Here is a 17,655-nt window from a genome sequence, read left to right as displayed (position 1 = left end):
TCTCCCTGGACATGATTGGCATGAAGCGACCTCAGATGCTTCTGACTCCAAAGGAGGAGATGGCAGGCGAGCTGCGACATGCGGAAGTAGTGTAGACCACCTTGAGGGTTGATGTACGCAACGGCCGCAGTGTCCGGACCAGTACGTGCTTGTCGTATAGCAGCTACTTAAAGCGCCGCAGAGTAAGCCATACTGTTAGCAACTTGAGGCAGATGATGTGGCACTACAGCCGAGGCCTTGTCCAGGAGCCCGATGCTGTATGCCCATTGCACATGGCACCCCAGCCGATGGCAGAGGCATCCACTAAGACAACAACAACCTGCCTAGACACTTGCATTAGAAGAAATCCTGCCCATAGAAAAACAAGGTACGACCAAGGGCTGAAGGTCTGGCAGCAGGACTGGGTAACTGTGACCCAGTATGTGCTGCACTGACATGCCCATCTCAGGACTCATCGTAAAGCCAATGCTGAAGCGGTCTCATATGAAGCAACTTGAGCAGCATGACTGTGGCTGCGGATGCCATGTGCCCCAGGAGCCCCCGAAACTGTTTCAGTAGAACCACATTCCTGCCTCTTAACGAATTCAGGCAGTTCAGCATCGACTGGGCATGCTCAGCTAGGAGGTGTGCTGTCAGGTTGTCCGAGTCCAACTCCATACAGAGGAAAGAGATCCTCTACACAGGGGAAAGTTGCTCTTTTCCCAGTTGACCCGAAGCCCCAGATGGCTGAGGTGTTGGAGCACCAGGTCCCTGAGTTCGCACAACTGCCCTCGCGACTGGGCCAGTATGGGCCAGTATGAGCCAGTCGTCGATGTAGTTGAGAATACAAGGCAAGCCTCTTTCCCTTAGAAGAACAAGGGCTGCCTCCACAACTTTTGTGAAGACATGAGGTGACAGGGACAGTCCGAAGGGGAGGACCTTGTACTTATATGCCCGTCCCTCGGACGCAAAACAGAGAAACAGCCTGTGCCAAGGGAGAATTGAGACATGAAAGTATGTGTCCTTCAGGTCAATTGCTATGAACCAATCGTGAGGACGAATGCATTGGGGAATGCGTTTCTGCATTAACATCTTGAACAGGAGCTTGTGTAAGCCCAGTTCAGGATGCACAGGTACAGGATTGATCGCAACCCACCGCCTTTCTTAGGTACAATGAAGTATGGGCTGTAAAACCCTGACTTTATGTTGACTGGAGGGACTGGCTCTATCGCATCCTTTCGCCAGCAGGACTGCGATCTCTGCCCATAAAACAAGAGCATCTTTGTTCAGCACAGAGGTGAACCGAATGCCCCTGAACTTGGGGGGAACACCAGGCAAACTGAATCGCATAGCCGAGTCCAATGGTCCGAGCGAGCTAGTGAGACTGCCTGGAGACCATGCAAGAGGGGTCAAAGGGACCAGAGACGTACCCGCAGTAAGGAAGCAAGGTGGAGCACAGGGACCCGACCCGGAAGGCCCAGCGTCCCGGAGTGGGGTCTGAGTGTGCAACACAACACTTACCTAGCTCGCCGGTTGGGCAGGGTGTGTGTGAGAAGGCATAGCGTCCTCAACTTGCACCCCACTGACCACTGGAGATAGGAGAGGGATGAGAGTGGCAAGGCATAGTGTCACACACTGCCATCCATGCCCTCTTGGGTCCCAGAGATAGAGGAAATTGCTCCTTACTGCACTAGCCGTATAGCCAGTGGCAGAACAAAGCTTCCCCACCTGGCCTTCCTCCGGGGGAAGATCAGCTCCCTCCGTCTATGGGTCACCCATCTCAGGAGTGAAGTTTTACCCACCGCTTGGAGGATTTAACAAGACTGAGATGGGTGACATCCTATTTTTTTGTGGGGCTCAATGTCACGGTTGAACTTTCTTTATTAAACTAGGGGGCAAAAAATTTATTTAAATAATAATTTTACAATTATTTTTGAAAAAATTAAAATGTTGCACAATCTATAATAATAGACATGACCAATTTTACTCATTGAGAGATTTCGACTTTTCAAATCTCTAAATGACTTTATTATGCACAATTAGTTTAAACACAATTTTGTCTTAAATGGATCATGAACTGCCTTTTTTATTATTTTGTACTGTTCTCTGAGGTCCTCTTATAATTGTGGCCTTCGCGTGCCTTACCGCACCCTAGAGTAAGCAAAGGGCCAGACTAAACTATCAGCAACAGGGGCAATATAGATACATTTAATAGACCAATTAAATATTCATACATATCCTAATTAAAGGAAAAAGGCAGGTGCTGGTGTACAAAAATACATAACTTTATTTCTCATTACTCTTGCATATACATATATATATATATATAGCTGCTAAGATATTTATTTAACAACAAGACCAATTAAAAAGAAAGAATATGATGTAATGCACACAGGCAAGGCAGGTCATAAACCCTTTAAATACAAAACCCAAGACACACAATACTCCAATACACAAACAGAAGATCACACCGCACATAAATCAATCACCTTCATGTGATACACTGCAATCAACACATTTCTGTGAAATTTTAAAGGGAATTATTGCACATTGCCCAAGGTCATTAGACCATAAAAAGCTATAAAAATATATAGTTGTTACTATCAGGAACCAAACAAACAAAAATGCAAATACAATTTCAAAGAAATACAACACAATACAATTGAAAACAAAATACAAAAAAAACACAACAGAAAAAGATAGCGTCACGTTTATGTTCACATATAAAGGTGTACGTATCGTGTGTCGAATTCAAATGCATCAAGCGACTTGCGGTGGTTATCACTTCAATAGCAGCAAAAGCGTTGGGCTAGTTCATCAGCGCTGTGCAGAAGACATGGGTTTTTCTACTCAGTCTTATCTTGGTCTAAGACTAAGAGGACTCAGGATTTTGTTTCAAGACCGGTCAAGACCACAACTGTGGGGCACTAAATTGCCAATGCATTGTCTGATTTATTTAGAACCATATAATGTGACTGGATGTAAAACTTCTTGCTTCAAATGGAATCAATAATTTATGCAGTTGTTAATGTACTGTGACGAGCGTCCCGAGGACTCATCAGCGTTGCCCTGGAGACGGACACAAATCACCTGCACCAGCTCATTACGGCTGGATCGGCCACACCTGTCGCTCGTTGCCCACGGCTAGATAAGCCGTGCGGGGCCGAGGAATGGGAAGAGACGAATCTCATAGATGCTGAGAACTAACGTGCTACCTCTCCTTTGCTTCCAGAAACACGTGTGTGACCGACCCAGCCCTGCCACCGACTCACCACGCACCGGAACTCACTTGGAGAGCACCAGAGCACCTCAGCAAGCCTACCCTCACTTCCCCACACTGCATTTGTGAATAAATCCACCCTCCGGGGTATTTATTTGAGCTCTCCTTGTCGTGTGATTCTTCCACCCTGCCACAGTACCAATTCAGATGCAGCCTCTGCAGTGCAAAGATGGGTTTTGTTGTTAGTGATTTCATTTGATTGGTAAAAGTTCTATATAGTGCCTTATTATCCTAAGTGTATTTAATGAATAAAAATAAGACATATCTCAAGCAGTAGCCTAAATGTGGATCTTTTAGATGAATTTGAGTAGCGCCAGTCTTGTCTTGGTCTCAACACACATAGGTCTTGGTCTTGGATCACCCTGTTGAAAAAACAGCATATTGCTGGTTAGGTATGTTTTGAAGCATGACAGCTGATTTGAGCTGGTTTAAGCTGGTCATGTGCTGGTCCTAAACTGAGCAGCTCATAACTAGCTTAAACCAGCTCAAACCAGCTTCCATGCTTTTAAGCATACCTAACCAGCATATGCTGTTTTTATCAACAGGGTAGGTGGTCTTGACTACTTCACTACATGGCTTTTGGTGTTTGTTTTCCCCTTTTTTTGGTGATTAAATGATACCTGCAACTCTAGATTAAATGAGTAAAAAAAAAAAAAAAAATTTTGTCACTCATAGCTTTTAGAGAGAAATACCACATACACTTGACAAGGATGCATAATATGCGTTTTCAGTGAGCGGCTTCCTCCACAACCAATCACGGGCCACCTCATTGCTCGGGCCCAGGGGCTTCAGCCCTTTTGTTAATCCAGCCCTGCTTGGAGATTCTTATTTTGTAAATAATGTTGAAAATTATGTTTTGCTTTTCGTGCAAACAAAGCACTCATGCTGCTTAGTAAACCTGAGGTGAAACCCCTGATGTCAGTCCCCTGGATTACTTTAAATGATGTCTTTACTACCTTTCTGTGCCTTAGAAGTTGTAGTTGCATAGGCTGTCTACGGAGCGACAGATAGCTCTCAGATTTCATCAAAAAGATCTTCATTTGTGTTCTGAAGATGAACATAAAGAGGTTAGAGTTAATTTTTGGGTGAAGTAACCCTTTCAATTTAGCTTTCTTCATCATACAAACTGATTATATCGCTTCAAACGACTAATCCACCTGTCATTTCAGTTAAGATTTTTAAACCACTTGCAGGTTTGCCCTGCAATAGCTGCTTGAAATTGACATTCTGTTCCACCTACACAACGGTTCCATATGACTAAAATAGAATAAACTTAAATCTGGCATTTCTCTGTACAGACAGTGAGCATTATTTACCCTCGACTGGTTTTGATTCGACCCCAACAGGGGCAGGATCCTTAGTACTGCCCTCAACCTGACGGGCTGAGGAGAGAAGAAGATCAGAATCAACATACAGTGACGTTAAACCACATGAGCACATCAGCAAAGCAAAGAGGAAAGTTTATAATAATATTTGTAATACAAGAAGGTTGTATAATGTTGAAAAACCTATTTTGTAATTTAAGTTTTTATTTATATTTGAAAAGGCAAACTTTACAGCTAATCTAATGATATAACTTGTGTTCAACAGCTATAATTACTTTGAATAGATTGGATAGATCAGTACTTTATGTAGTATCTACTAACTTACCATTAAAAATGAGGACGCCTGAAGGATTGATTCTTGTTCTACCCCTGAAATGAGGTCTTCAGAAAAAGCTTCTTTTTTTTTAACTAAGCAAAACCAGAACAGGAAAAAACAATAAAATCAGTTTTTGAAGAGAAATATGAGTGAAATTATGTGGGGAGAGTCTCTGTAGAAAAATAAAGTTTTCTCTGAATGGACAGCTATCCGACCGTGGAAGGACCTGAAGTAAATGCCTTCCAAAACGGATTTAAACCCAACCACTAAATCCATTTAAAGAGGTGGTCTGAAATGCTTTCTAGACAAAATTGGACAAGTGTAAATGCATCTTTGGTCAAATTATTTATATAGTGCTATATAAAGAAACCCGACCCTGACAAAATTGTACTCCTCCCAAAATGGTAAACAATCAGTCAATGAATAAATGAATAAACAAATGTGTGAGAGCTTATAGGCTCCCTTTAGCCAACACACATCGCCACAAATACAGCCGTCCACAGATATTAGATAGATATATCCTCACTGTATAACTGCTGCAAATTAAACTGAAAGTTTGGCATTGCATCCTGAAGCTCAACGCACTCAATAAATGAGAGACCAAGTGATCTTTTGATTATTTTATCTTTTGATCTAAACCTTTTGATTATTAACATGGCCTATTCTGCAGGTTAAAGTGATTTTAATTTCCAAACTATTTTGGGTTCATTTTTACCCAGCAGTATAGTAAACTTTTAACAATAGTTAAAAAATAAAATAAAATAAAAAATAAACCTTGGTAAACTGTGGTATTTCAAACATCTAACCCAACCCAGCTCCGGCTGTTTGGAAGTTAAGCCGGTATTTTTTAGAGTATATCAGGAGACTGTGACTCTGAATGGTCTCGACAAAAGTTCTTTATAAATGTACTATAAGTGTGAGTGGGAAAGTGTGACTGGGCCAGTCCCTACACAAATTAAGCATTATTAGCAACACATTAAATAAGTTACTTGCCTGTGAATGCAGCTGTTTCCTGCTGAACCCACGGGTCACATTCTTTAAAGACCCATCCATCAGTTAACCAATGAAGTAGATAAGTGTACATACCACTCAAAAAAATCTGGCCACACTGATTGTGTCAATGACCATTACATAAAAAGTTCAAAACAAATTACACAAAATGACAAAGTTCATTACTCAGCTGGAATTGTTTTGTTTTATTATTATTTTTGTTTTTATTTAATTAAACAGAGAATGAGAATAGATGACAAAAGAAAGTGGTATGAACATATGCCACTGATCAAGAGCTGTTAAACTTGACATATTTCAAGTTTTTAATTTTGTTAAAACTTCACTGTACACTGTTATAGAATAGATTCACATAAATATACTACAAATTTAGGAATTACAAGATTGTCCCTCTTGTACTACTGTACAGGTCTCATTGATTTCTGTTGATATAAATGAAGCTCCACGTATCCTAGAGTATGTTCTTCGCAATGGCATTCAGTGTACGTACTTTAGTCACATCAGCCACTTTTACAGCATATTCTGGCACGGACAGAGAGCCTCCCATACTCACATTAGAATTCCTATAGAAGAAAGCATAAACATAAATCAAGTCCTTGCATAAAAGCGTTAAAATAAGCTGAAACGACACAATTCTTATTTTAATTCTAACCCTCAAAATACTTTTTTTTTTCTTTGAATAACAATGGTTCCCACGCTCTTGGAAAACCTAGATATACAGTCAAAACAAAAACTATTCAAACACCAGATTTAATTTTTATTTTTTTTCTTGCTAGTGGGTGCAGGCCACTATAGTTCATTTATGTAAGTGAGGATAGCAAAATAAAGTAAACTGTGACATATTATACCCAAACATATTTCATACAGTAGACTACCAGCAAAATTTATTTAAAAAAATTGGGATAAAAAATTATTCAGGCACTTTGACCTGATTATGTTTTGCTTGAGTGTTTCTTCTTTAATTGCTAATGCGACTTTTTTACACCACAGACTGAACAAAATGAAGCATTGCTTGGTGATTGTTTGAGCTAAATTGGTATTATCTAATTATGTACTTAAATTTTAACAGCTGACAGCTATTCAACCGAATTCATTACATACCTTTATATCAAAGTTATCTGACATTATCTAGATGTCATATAAATGATGATGAAATGTCATATAATTAAAAAAAACCAAACAAACAAACAAAAAAAAACATTAATGTCTTGACTTCTAAAATGCAAATATTTTCATTTTTTATTATAATTACTTATTTTATTATAATTATAATGATATTATTATAATTACTTACTAATAATTACTCATCACTTATTTTAATTTACAGAAACTTATTTACAGATAAAAAGATTGTCCATGGATTAAAATAAATTCTGAAAACAAAACTTGAAAGTCTTAAAATATTGTTGTGTAAAAATTAAGTCAAAAGTTGAGAACCGCTACTTTACAAGAATAATGTATTTTCTGTACATTAGTAGTGTAACTTCTGCTCTTTCACGCACCTAAACTTCATGGTGGAGTCCTTGCTGGAGCGAGCAGAGCAGTGGAACTCCTGAGATCCAGAAGCTTCTAGAATCCTCTGAAGGTTCCTGTCGGTGATTCCACCTCCTGCACAACACAAGCATCATGCAGACCCACGCCTGAACCACGACATGTGCTAATAAATGCAATGAGGAATCCACATACCTGGCATTATTACTATTCGGCCTTTTGCCTATTGGTGTAAACAGAGAAAACGTCATTATCGCTTAGCTAATTGGAACATTTAACAAAGCACAAATATTTTAAAACAAGTCCAAATATCTATTCATAATAACTTATGCTAAACAACATAGCTTAAGCTAAAAATAGGGTTAATTGTACACATTAGAAATAGATTTCAATTAGAAAAAGTTACCAAACCTTCACAGTGGCTAGCTGACGACTGACAACTGCTATATTCATCATTACATCCAACAACAAAACACCTCAATCGCTTAATCGGAGACATTCTTGGGAGTTTCTCAATACCAAGTACGCAAAGTTCGGACGGGAGGACTCAAGTCTGGTAATTCTGCAATTGGAACAGCAGCATACTTGATAACGTCAGTGAGCTCGCCTTGGCTACTCCGGTTATCTTCACTACGACGAAATATGATATCAAACACCACTGCCTCTTTTCGTTTTCTTTTAAACATATTAATAGCTGCAAAAATGTAGTTCAGGGAACGTACATGCATTACAGTGAAACGAAATATTATATCAAACAGCGTTGCCTCTTTTCTGTATCATTTAAAATATTAATAGCCACAAAAATGGCACACATTACAATAAAATGAAATTATATCAAACACTACTGCCTTTTCGTTTTCTTCAAAATATAAAACACAACCCTTTTCGTTTTCATTTTAAAAATATAAAACATTAATATGTGGTTTAGGTAATATGTGCATATATATACTCTGATTATCTTCACTGAATAAAATGAAATATGACAAGCACAACTCTGCCTTTTTTGTTAAATGTCAGTTTTAATGAACAATAATAGCCATTATAAAAGTATAAGTATAAAGTATAAGAGACTTATGTAATAGGAAATAAAGGCAAAAGCAAACAATTCAGTCAAATTTATTCAACAAAGTCAGCGCTGTATTACGATTAATAAATAAATAATTTATGAAACATAAGTTTGCGCTCAGCCAAAATGATATGACCTGGAAGAAATAATAGGTTCATGAGACCAAAGATCGCCTGTTAGATTTACCCAAAACTAATTTTACCTCATGTTTAATCACTACAGAGACATCAGAGCCAGTGGCAAATGTCAGAAGGACTAGCCGCGGTGAGGCTGCTCTCAGTGGGATACATGAGCACTGAGCACCTGGTGATCGTGTGGAGCTTACGTCTCCGAAATCAGCGAAGCACATTTTCAAATAGGTGTTGTCTTTATAAATAAACCGCAGATTTGAGTTTTAAACAACTACATTCTCGCTTGAAATACTCTTAAAACTACATTTCATGACACAATAACAGTAATATTTTGAAAATTATGCGGGTTTTCTCCTCCGCCATTAACGCTCGCTGATTGGTGCGAAATGCATTCTGGGATACCTGGCTGACTCAAGTTCGCACAAGTCTGGATGCATCCTTGATAAAGGGGGCGGAGCAAGAACACATCCGGGGATTTGAACTGTACTTGGCTAGATGTGAACTTTGAATTGGAACAGTACTTGAGCGACGACTGATGACGTTTCACAAGAACACAAGTCCAGACAAGAACGCATTTTGAGAAACGGCCATCGTCTTCCCCTGCACCGGAGTCGACACAATGGCGGACTGATGACAGCTCACTCAGGGCGGGTCTAAAGTAAGCCTTGTCAATCAACTATTGTGGGAGCGGCCTGTACAGAACTACGTCATTCTGACAGGAATCTCAGAACAGCCTCACTTGAGAAAGAGGATTTTAAAATAGGAATTAAAAAAAAAAACACTGGGTGGATATTTATCATTATAGGATGGATGTGTACACACACTTCCAACACACATTTATGGTCAAACAACTTGGAAAGTGAATTTTGCATCCGATGACCCTTTTAAAGATATTTGCTTTACATGCTAATTTGTAGTTACTTTAAGGTATATTTAAAAATATTTTTTATTTAAATGGTTATGTGTTTGAAATATCATGTATGCAGGGCCAGCCCAAGCCTTTATGGGGCCCTAAACAGAATTTTATTTGGGGGCCCTCGGTGCTGCCAATACAACTGATTATTGTCAATGCTTGATTATTCACACACTATAAATCTAACACACCCAATATCAATTGTATTTGTGTGTTGCTTACATCATACCAATGTATGCCTGGCATGTTTTTACCCTTTGATGGTTTTTAATTGTAACAGTAGCAAACCCTCAAGAATGAATGTTAATTTGCACTTTAATATTCAAAGTCTTACAGTACTAAGTGGCATACTTAATATGGTGTACTGAGCTAAATTGCATTTACAGAACAGAATGTTATTTTAACAACATAAATGATTAAACACAGCAGCTAGTCATCTGTACATATAAAAAAACAACTCCTAATCTATAACTAGCTAACTGAGGCATAATGATGGAATATAATAGCAAAGATTAATAATGTTGAACTGTTACCAGTACCATGTTTATGAAACAGAAGCTTACTTTTATTATAAAAATATATTCCCAGGAAAGTTTTACACAGAAGACAAAAACTTTAATCTAAAACTAGCTAAGTAAAATGTTATAGGCCTATTGTAATCCATAATTATAGTGCTTTGGCTGGCGCTGATCCAGAGAAAAACGCGCTCAGCTTAATACCACAAATATTCAGTGTTTTCAACCACATAAAGCTTATTTTAAGTTACAGACATTTAAATAGACATTTCAATTATGTACTAGCAAAAAAAGCCATTTATAGTTTGTTAAATACACGCTGATTTCCATGACAGGCGGCAATAATAATCCTTTCAATTAAAATTTGACGACGTGTTTTATTCCTATCACACTGCATAGGTAATACTCAGTTTTTTCTTCGAGTTCTTCGAGCACTGGCCACTTACATTCATGTATTTCGGGAGAAATAGGTGAATTTACGCAATGTTAATCTGACAGATCCACACAACAGTGTCCAGCGCGCATTATAGATCAACACGGTCATTGAAGTTGTTTAAGGCTGTGGGGCCGGCTCTTAATATATTCCCCCTTTTGTCGATATATGACTATTAAGGCTAGAAATGACCAAAACGAAAGTTATAAAGGTTTCCATGGCAAACTGGCACTCAGTTAACTGTCATTACTTCACACAACCTCATTTGTAGTATCATTTCTAATGGAAAAGCAGAGTCCACAACTATTAATCATAGTCACTCACATAGTCACAATACACGTCACTCAAATCCTGGAGCAAATAGTTTACTGTAATCAGATGGAACTATTTTCTATTTTCATTTCTCTCAACTTCATCAAACTATTCGGATGAAAAATATATCATGAAGTAATAAAGTAATGACAATTAAAAAGCTGGAACCTATGAAGGCGAAACACTCCGTCTACAACCCTCTACATTACATACACTGAAACTGAAGCGCTGCATTAAACTCTGCAGTCTACTGAACATCTAATAGTCGATGTCTCACCTGTTCCACCAGCCGTTTAAGCACAGGCAAACCTTCCAGTGCAGAGCTGTCACAACCACTGGTCAAAATCCTCTCAAAGCCCAGCGAGATCAGAGCTTCTAACGCAACCGCCGGATCGTGGACCATATCGAACGCTGTTAGGAAACACCGAAAGAGAAGGTTTCTGAGAAACAGACACTTCAGAGAATGACCAGTCAGCATATTCAAGCAAATATTATTTTACCTCTGTGAAATGTAACTGGTAAAGGTCGACTAGCCGCTGTAGAGAAAACAAAAATAAAACATTCAGCAGGTGTTATATGATATATATATATATATTTGTGACCCTGGACGACAAAACCAGTCTTAAGTGTCAATTTTTCAAAATTGAGAGTTATACATCATCTGAAAGCTGAATAAATAAGCTTTCCATTGATGTATGGTTTGTTAGGATCGGACAATATTTCGTTGAGATACAACTATTTGAAAATCTGGAATCTGAGGGTGCAAATAAATCAAAGTATTGAGAAAATCGCCTTGAAAGTTGTCCAAATGAAGTTGAGATACATTTACGGTAAGAAATTTACAAAATTTCTTCATGGAACATGATCTTTACATAATATCTTAATGATTTTTGGCATTAAAAACAGAAAAATGGATAATTTTGACCCATACAATGTATTTTTGGCTATTGCTACAAATATACCCAAGAGACTTAAGACTGGTTTTGTGCTGCAGGGTCACATTTATAATATGCGCTGCTAAAATCAGATATGTTCAGATTCCTACAGTGATGGGCAACACTGTATTGTGGGGACTGAACATGCAAACAGCCCATTTCTATACAAGCTACACCACTCTGACAGCACAAAAACAAGCACCAAATCAAATAAAATTGTGTTCAGTCATTTCTGTGTAGCTCGGAGAAGAGAAAATGCATGCAGGTTTTACCCAGTAGTTCCATGCAGAGCTCAGTATCTACTCGGCCGTCTTCTGTCAGCGCTCCCAACACCAGCCCGTCTGCTCTGTGAATCTTCATCTGCTCAATGTCCCTCTTCATCACCTCCGCCTCCCAGTCTGAGTACAGGAAGTCCCCGCCGCGGGGCCGGATCATGGCATACACCGGGATCTGCACGTTCTCTTTGACCACCTGCAACAGACCTGAAGAGCAAAGACCGAACAATTAACACATGCAGAGCACTGATGAAGCAGATCTTCAGTGAGATCTTTCTAATAAACCTCACACTGAACACTATTAATAACACTGCCTAGTTTGTTGCTCTGTTGGATGCTGGGATGCAGAAAACCTCACATATTGTAAAAAAATAAATGACATTTTTACATTTCCTTTCGCAATTTTTATATCATATGGGTTCTATTTAATTTCTTTTTAGTCTGAATTTTCAAAATGTAAAACACACTTTTTCAAAATCTTGAACTCTTGGATTTCTGATTTCATAAATGTCTGGTGTGGTAACAACAAATCTGTAAATGACCAGCCATGTGAATGACAAATGAAGTCTGTAATACTAATGCGCAAGAATAGCATAAGAAATCCTTTGGGTCTGACAGCTTGGTGTGAATGGCTAAATAACTTTCACAAATTTAAGAATAATCATTCATAATTACAATATCTACTTACGGAACCCACGGAGTTTAATACAAGCAGTTTGCAAAGAAATCTGTGATCTCCAACATACTCACAGACCATTAAATGCTACTTTATGTATGTTAATGACATCGAAAACATGTTTTTTTTATAAATTATTATAAATCTGGTTGACCATTTAAAATTAACAGATAGTATTATTTGACTCTTTTAAGATAATATAGTTGAAGTCAAAGGTTTACACCCCTCTTTCAGAATCTGCAAAATGTTAATTATTTTACCAAAATAAAAGGGATCATACAAAATGCATGTTTTTGTTTTAGTACTGACCTGAATAAGATGTTTACATATAGTCCACAAGACAAAATAGTTCGAACCCCATTCAAAAGTTTACATCCCCTTGATTCTTAATACTGTGTTGTTCCCTGAATGATCCACAGCTGTGTTTTTTGTTTAGTGATAGTTGTTCACGAGTCCCTTGTTTGTCCTGAACAGTTAAACTTCCTGCTGTTCTTCAGAAAAATCCTTCAGCTCCCACAAATTATTTGGTTTTACAGCATTTTTGTGTATTTGAACCCTTTACAACAATGACTGTATGATTTTGAGATCCATCTTTTCACACTGAAGACAACTGAGGGACTCATATGCAGCTATTACAGAAGGTTGAAACGCTCACTGATGCTTCAGAAAGAAAAAGAAGAAAAAAAACAATGCATTAAGAACCATAATTTGTGGGAGCTGAAGGATTTTTCTGAAGAACAGCAGGAAGTTTAACTGTTCAGGACAAACAAGGGACTCATGAACAACAAACAAAAAAACACAGCTGTGGATCATTCAGGTAACAACACAGTATTAAGAATCAAGGGGATGTAAACTTTTGAACAGGGTCATTTTTATCAATTCAACTATTTTTTTTTTTTCTTTTCTTGTGGGCTATATGTAACATCTTTTATGGGAATATAAACAACAACATGCATTTTGTAAGATACCTCTAATTTTGGTTAAAAAAATAAATAAATATTTAGCAGATTCTGCAAGGTGTACGTAAACTTTTGACCTCTACTGTATATGAAATAACAGTTTTATAAAGAGACGCTTAAAACATTAATTATTGTCTCATTTGAGGTTGTATTCTGCCAAATTAAATGCCGAGTGTTTTTAAAATGAATTCTTCTTGAATTTTTGGCAACATTTGCATCAGTCTGACTGAGTTCAGTCTGAACATGCATGCAGTACAGTGAATGCATGTCAGTGTGATCGGGAGCAGGACCGCCGGGTGTAGTGACCTGTGCTGGGCGTCAGGCCTCCCTCCAGCAGGTTACAGCACAACTCAACACGAGCAGCACCTGAACATCAACAACACATGACATCTGACGCAAAACAAGTCCAGTGCTATGAATCTGATGATGCATTACTGTTTTCATTTTCATTAAACTGTGTATTCAAGAAGCTGTGTGAGATTGTACCTCCCCTCTCTGCGTTTATGGCCGACTCAACCGAGTCCACACACACCTCCATCAGGAAACCGTCTGACATCTGCAAGAACACAGTTTACAATCATAATATTAGCTTCTATTTGGAAATTAGTTATGGAAATTATTTTATTATAAATATTGCAAGCATAATAAAAAATCTGATCTATCATGGCAAAAAGTATAAACTTGTTCTGATACTACAGATACACAGGTGTCAGAAATGTTTAGTGCTATTAAACTAAGGTTTAGTCCACTGTGCTCGCTGGCGTACTGTAGTTTGGGGGCGTTGCGTCTGTAAGTTACAGCTTTAACAAGTGGAAGGAACATGTGGAACTCATATAAAAGCAGATGACTGAACAGTGTTCGTAAAGGGACCGAACGTGATAGATAACACACGTATGTTTAACATTACTGAAATGATTGAACGTGTGCTTGTTTCATATGTAATGAGCGATTATGCTCTGTTTTCTGTTTAGTTTCGTTACCTCGCGTGAACGTCCAGCGCCGGAAGTGGTTCAGAGTCAGGGTTGCCAGGTCTGCGAAACAAACCCAGCACAATTGCTACTCAAAACTAGCCTAATAATCGCGTTTTTTCCGCGGTTTTCACCTCTTTTGAGTGGAGGGAGAGAGAACGCTTTAACCCGCGGACTTAAAAAAAAAAAAAAAAGAAGTAGCTCAGTTTCGCGGGAAAACAGCGGGCTTGGCAACATTGCACCGGCCATGTCTGGAAAAAACACTGTTCTTAGTTCAGTGAGTTGATGACTCGAGATCCGCTAGAACCGATTCAGTCCGATTCTTGAACGAGTCGTTCGGAGGTTTTGTGAAACGGTTTAACCGATTGATTGGAAAGAAGATATGACAAACCTCGCTGACAAATATACACAAAACAAGAATAATATACAGCAACGCATGAGCCATTGTATAAAGAAGTGTCTTTAAAGTTAAAGTACAAAGGACAGTTCACGTTCTGAGCTGAAGAGTGGTGTTCATATTTAGTGTGCTTTATTACAAATGAGCAAAACTCTGGATTTTCTTATGTAAATGTACACAGGTATACTGAAATATATAACTTTGTGCAGTTATTTATATTCTCCTATCCTGGGCTGTATATGTTTATGGCTTATTACTAAGCCTCAGTTGATTTGTCATGTCGCCGCCATCTTAATTACTTTAGTCACTGTTGCTATGGTTACAGGTGATATTCTCAAACATTCATAGAGTTATTGGTATTTGATTAATAACTCGAATATTCTTCTGCTTTTTTAATGTCATGGACAGACAACAGAAGGTAAGCAATTTATGTTAATGTGTAGTATAATATGAACACATTAAAAACTGTAAAATATCACTGTATTTCTGAATGTGAATTTTTTGTCTTTGCATGACTGTTTACATCTACATGTCATGATTTGTGGCAAACATGGTAAGTCGTAGTAAAGTAAATCAAATTTGACTGCAATATAAGGCAAGTTCAGTCTGAATGTTATATGAATACATCAAAAACTGCATCAACTAGTGTTAAAGTGCTAAATCACTGTATTTCTGAAAATGTTCTTCTGTTTCTTTCTTTGCATGACTCTTTCTATCGACATGCCACGGTTTGAGTCGTCTCAGTGGTGAATATGGTAAGAAAGATCACAGTGGTGGAAAGAGTACTGAAAATCTGTACTTAAGTACAAGTACTGTTACATTGCTGAAATAATACTCAATTACAAGTAAAAGTACTGGTGTCAAAATGGTACTTAAGTAAAAGTACAAATTACTCGTCTCAAAAACTACTCAGAGTACTAGTTACTTTTTAGCGGCAATATTTAATGAGTTACCAAAAAATATAAATTCATATCTTCGCTTCTGGGTCCTAACGCTCTGCCAGACGCCTCAAGAAAACAACAAACTGTGCTGATATACACCCACGATGTCATGTAGTACTGAAAAATTATAACCCTAACCTTTATCTCCATACTGAAAACCCATTTTTTCAAGGCAAACATTATTTCAAGCTTTGAGTGGTTTAATCCAAGTCTTCTAAAAAAAAAAAGACACGTTCGTTTTATATAATGAACAGATTTTAATATAGGCTTTTATTTACATAGCCTACATATAAACATTGATTAATCACCATTACAAAAATCTCAATTTTAAACATTTGCTCATGCTGTGTATTTGTCTTTAAAATAGGGTAATTTTGTTGCAAAAGCTTACAGCAAAGAAGCTTGATTTCAAATTTGATTTCAAACTGAACTGAATTGACAAAAAAAAGACAAGTACACAGTCAGTAATAAAATTCAAAAACAAATGACCTCAATTCAGTTGAGGTATTCGAAATATGACAACACTGAATTTTTTATAAGCAGTGATTTAAGTGCCATATATGTTATTTATTTAGATAAATGGAGCATCAGATGGCTTTGACCTGTATGTCTGTACAATGTAGTGATGTAGTTAGACAGACCAGGATATTTATATGTACAAAATACAAATCATACAAATATCCCATTCCGAAACATTTCTAGCATAAACTTACATTGTAAAGAAATTATATATATGAATATAAATGGGGGCAGGGATAGGAATAAATTTGCCATGATTGCAGAGTTTGTTAAACAAATTGATATAGTTTTTTTGCAAGAAACGCATACAAATGATGATAATAAGATTCAATGGGGAATGTGGTGGGAAGGGAAGTATGCTCTTAGCCATGGAACAAATATAAGTGCTGGGGTAGCTATTGTTTTTTCCCAAAAATTGAATGTTAATATTTTATCAGTGGAGGAAATTGTAAAAGGAAGAGCACTTTTAACTAAAGTAGAGTGTGAAGGAATAATATTTGTTTTAATCAATGTATATGCTCCTAATAATGGACATTGTATAATTGAGATCAGTCATTCAGAAGTTTGATGATGATAATGATTGCATGGTAATTGGCGGTGATTGGAGTTGCACAACCAATTTTATAGTTGATAGGAATGGAGAGGAGCCTCATAATCAATCAAGCATGCAGTTGTTAAAAATTATAAATGAGTTTGACTTAATAGATTTGTGGAGAAATAGAAACATTGGAGTTAGACAATATACATGGTTAAAGGTATCAGATCATCAAGTTAGTGGTGCAAGGTTAGACCTTTTTTATTCGGGGAAGATTTGGAATAATAAGGTAATAAATGTTTCTATCTTGCCTAATGGGTTTTCAGATCACCATATGATTAGCATTTTAATGTTAAATTGTTACAAGACATTAGTTTCTGTGAAAAGTTTACATTTTTTTGGGATAAGTGGAAACTCCAGAAAGACACTTTTGAAAATCTTGGTCAATGGTGGGATGTTGGTAAAGCAAATATTAGGATTTTTTGTCAAAACTATACTTCATATTCCACCGCATTGATGAAAACAACAGTTAAAAGTTTACAAAGAGACATTGCATTTTTGGAAAAAGACATTTTGAATAATAATGGGACTGTGAATAATGAAAAGTTAAATAAGAAAAAAGGAGCACTTATAAGATCAAGATTTTGTTCAGTCAAAGATATGGATGCTCCTAGTGCTTTC

The 17,655-nt window shown here is 37.5% G+C and overlaps 1 protein-coding gene and 1 long non-coding RNA gene across 3 annotated transcripts; both read right to left on the bottom strand.

Moving 5' to 3' along the window:
* Positions 1-2,280: 2,280 nt before the first annotated feature.
* On the bottom strand, positions 2,281-4,882 carry LOC131552576 (uncharacterized). The gene is made up of 3 exons (XR_009274012.1): positions 4,576-4,882; positions 4,216-4,306; positions 2,281-3,415 (listed from the first exon to the last, which is right to left on the bottom strand). It is a non-coding gene; the product is annotated as an uncharacterized LOC131552576 (long non-coding RNA).
* A 1,194-nt stretch (positions 4,883-6,076) lies between these two features.
* cutc (cutC copper transporter homolog (E. coli)) lies at positions 6,077-14,814 on the bottom strand. 2 transcript variants are annotated; one of them, XM_058796434.1, is made up of 9 exons: positions 14,595-14,814; positions 14,101-14,170; positions 13,921-13,980; positions 11,977-12,186; positions 11,270-11,305; positions 11,047-11,180; positions 7,595-7,622; positions 7,411-7,516; positions 6,077-6,471 (listed from the first exon to the last, which is right to left on the bottom strand). In XM_058796434.1, the coding sequence occupies exons 2-9, from the start codon at positions 14,168-14,170 to the stop codon at positions 6,360-6,362; spliced, it is 756 nt and encodes a 251-aa protein (XP_058652417.1). In that variant the 5' UTR covers positions 14,595-14,814; the 3' UTR covers positions 6,077-6,359. The 2 variants fall into 2 exon arrangements, with proteins under 2 accessions (XP_058652417.1, XP_058652418.1); XM_058796435.1 differs by lacking the exon at positions 14,595-14,814 and adding an exon at positions 14,381-14,585.
* Positions 14,815-17,655: the final 2,841 nt, after the last annotated feature.

This window comes from Onychostoma macrolepis, chromosome 13 (genome assembly GCF_012432095.1).
Source record: "Onychostoma macrolepis isolate SWU-2019 chromosome 13, ASM1243209v1, whole genome shotgun sequence".
NCBI classification, from domain to species: Eukaryota; Metazoa; Chordata; class Actinopteri; order Cypriniformes; family Cyprinidae; genus Onychostoma; species Onychostoma macrolepis.
Note: the sequence above shows the minus strand (reverse complement) of the source record. Positions and strands in the feature narration are given on the sequence as shown.

Bases quoted from the DNA above. Each gene is read 5' to 3' on its own strand.
- cutc (XM_058796434.1), bottom strand. From the start codon at position 14,170: ATGTCAGACGGTTTCCTGATGGAGGTGTGTGTGGACTCGGTTGAGTCG. The intron at 13,981-14,100 runs GTACAATCTCAC...GTTGATGTTCAG, and splicing joins CATAAACGCAGAGAGGGGAG to GTGCTGCTCGTGTTGAGTTG. The intron at 7,517-7,594 runs GTATGTGGATTC...TGTGTTGTGCAG, and splicing joins CCGAATAGTAATAATGCCAG to GAGGTGGAATCACCGACAGG.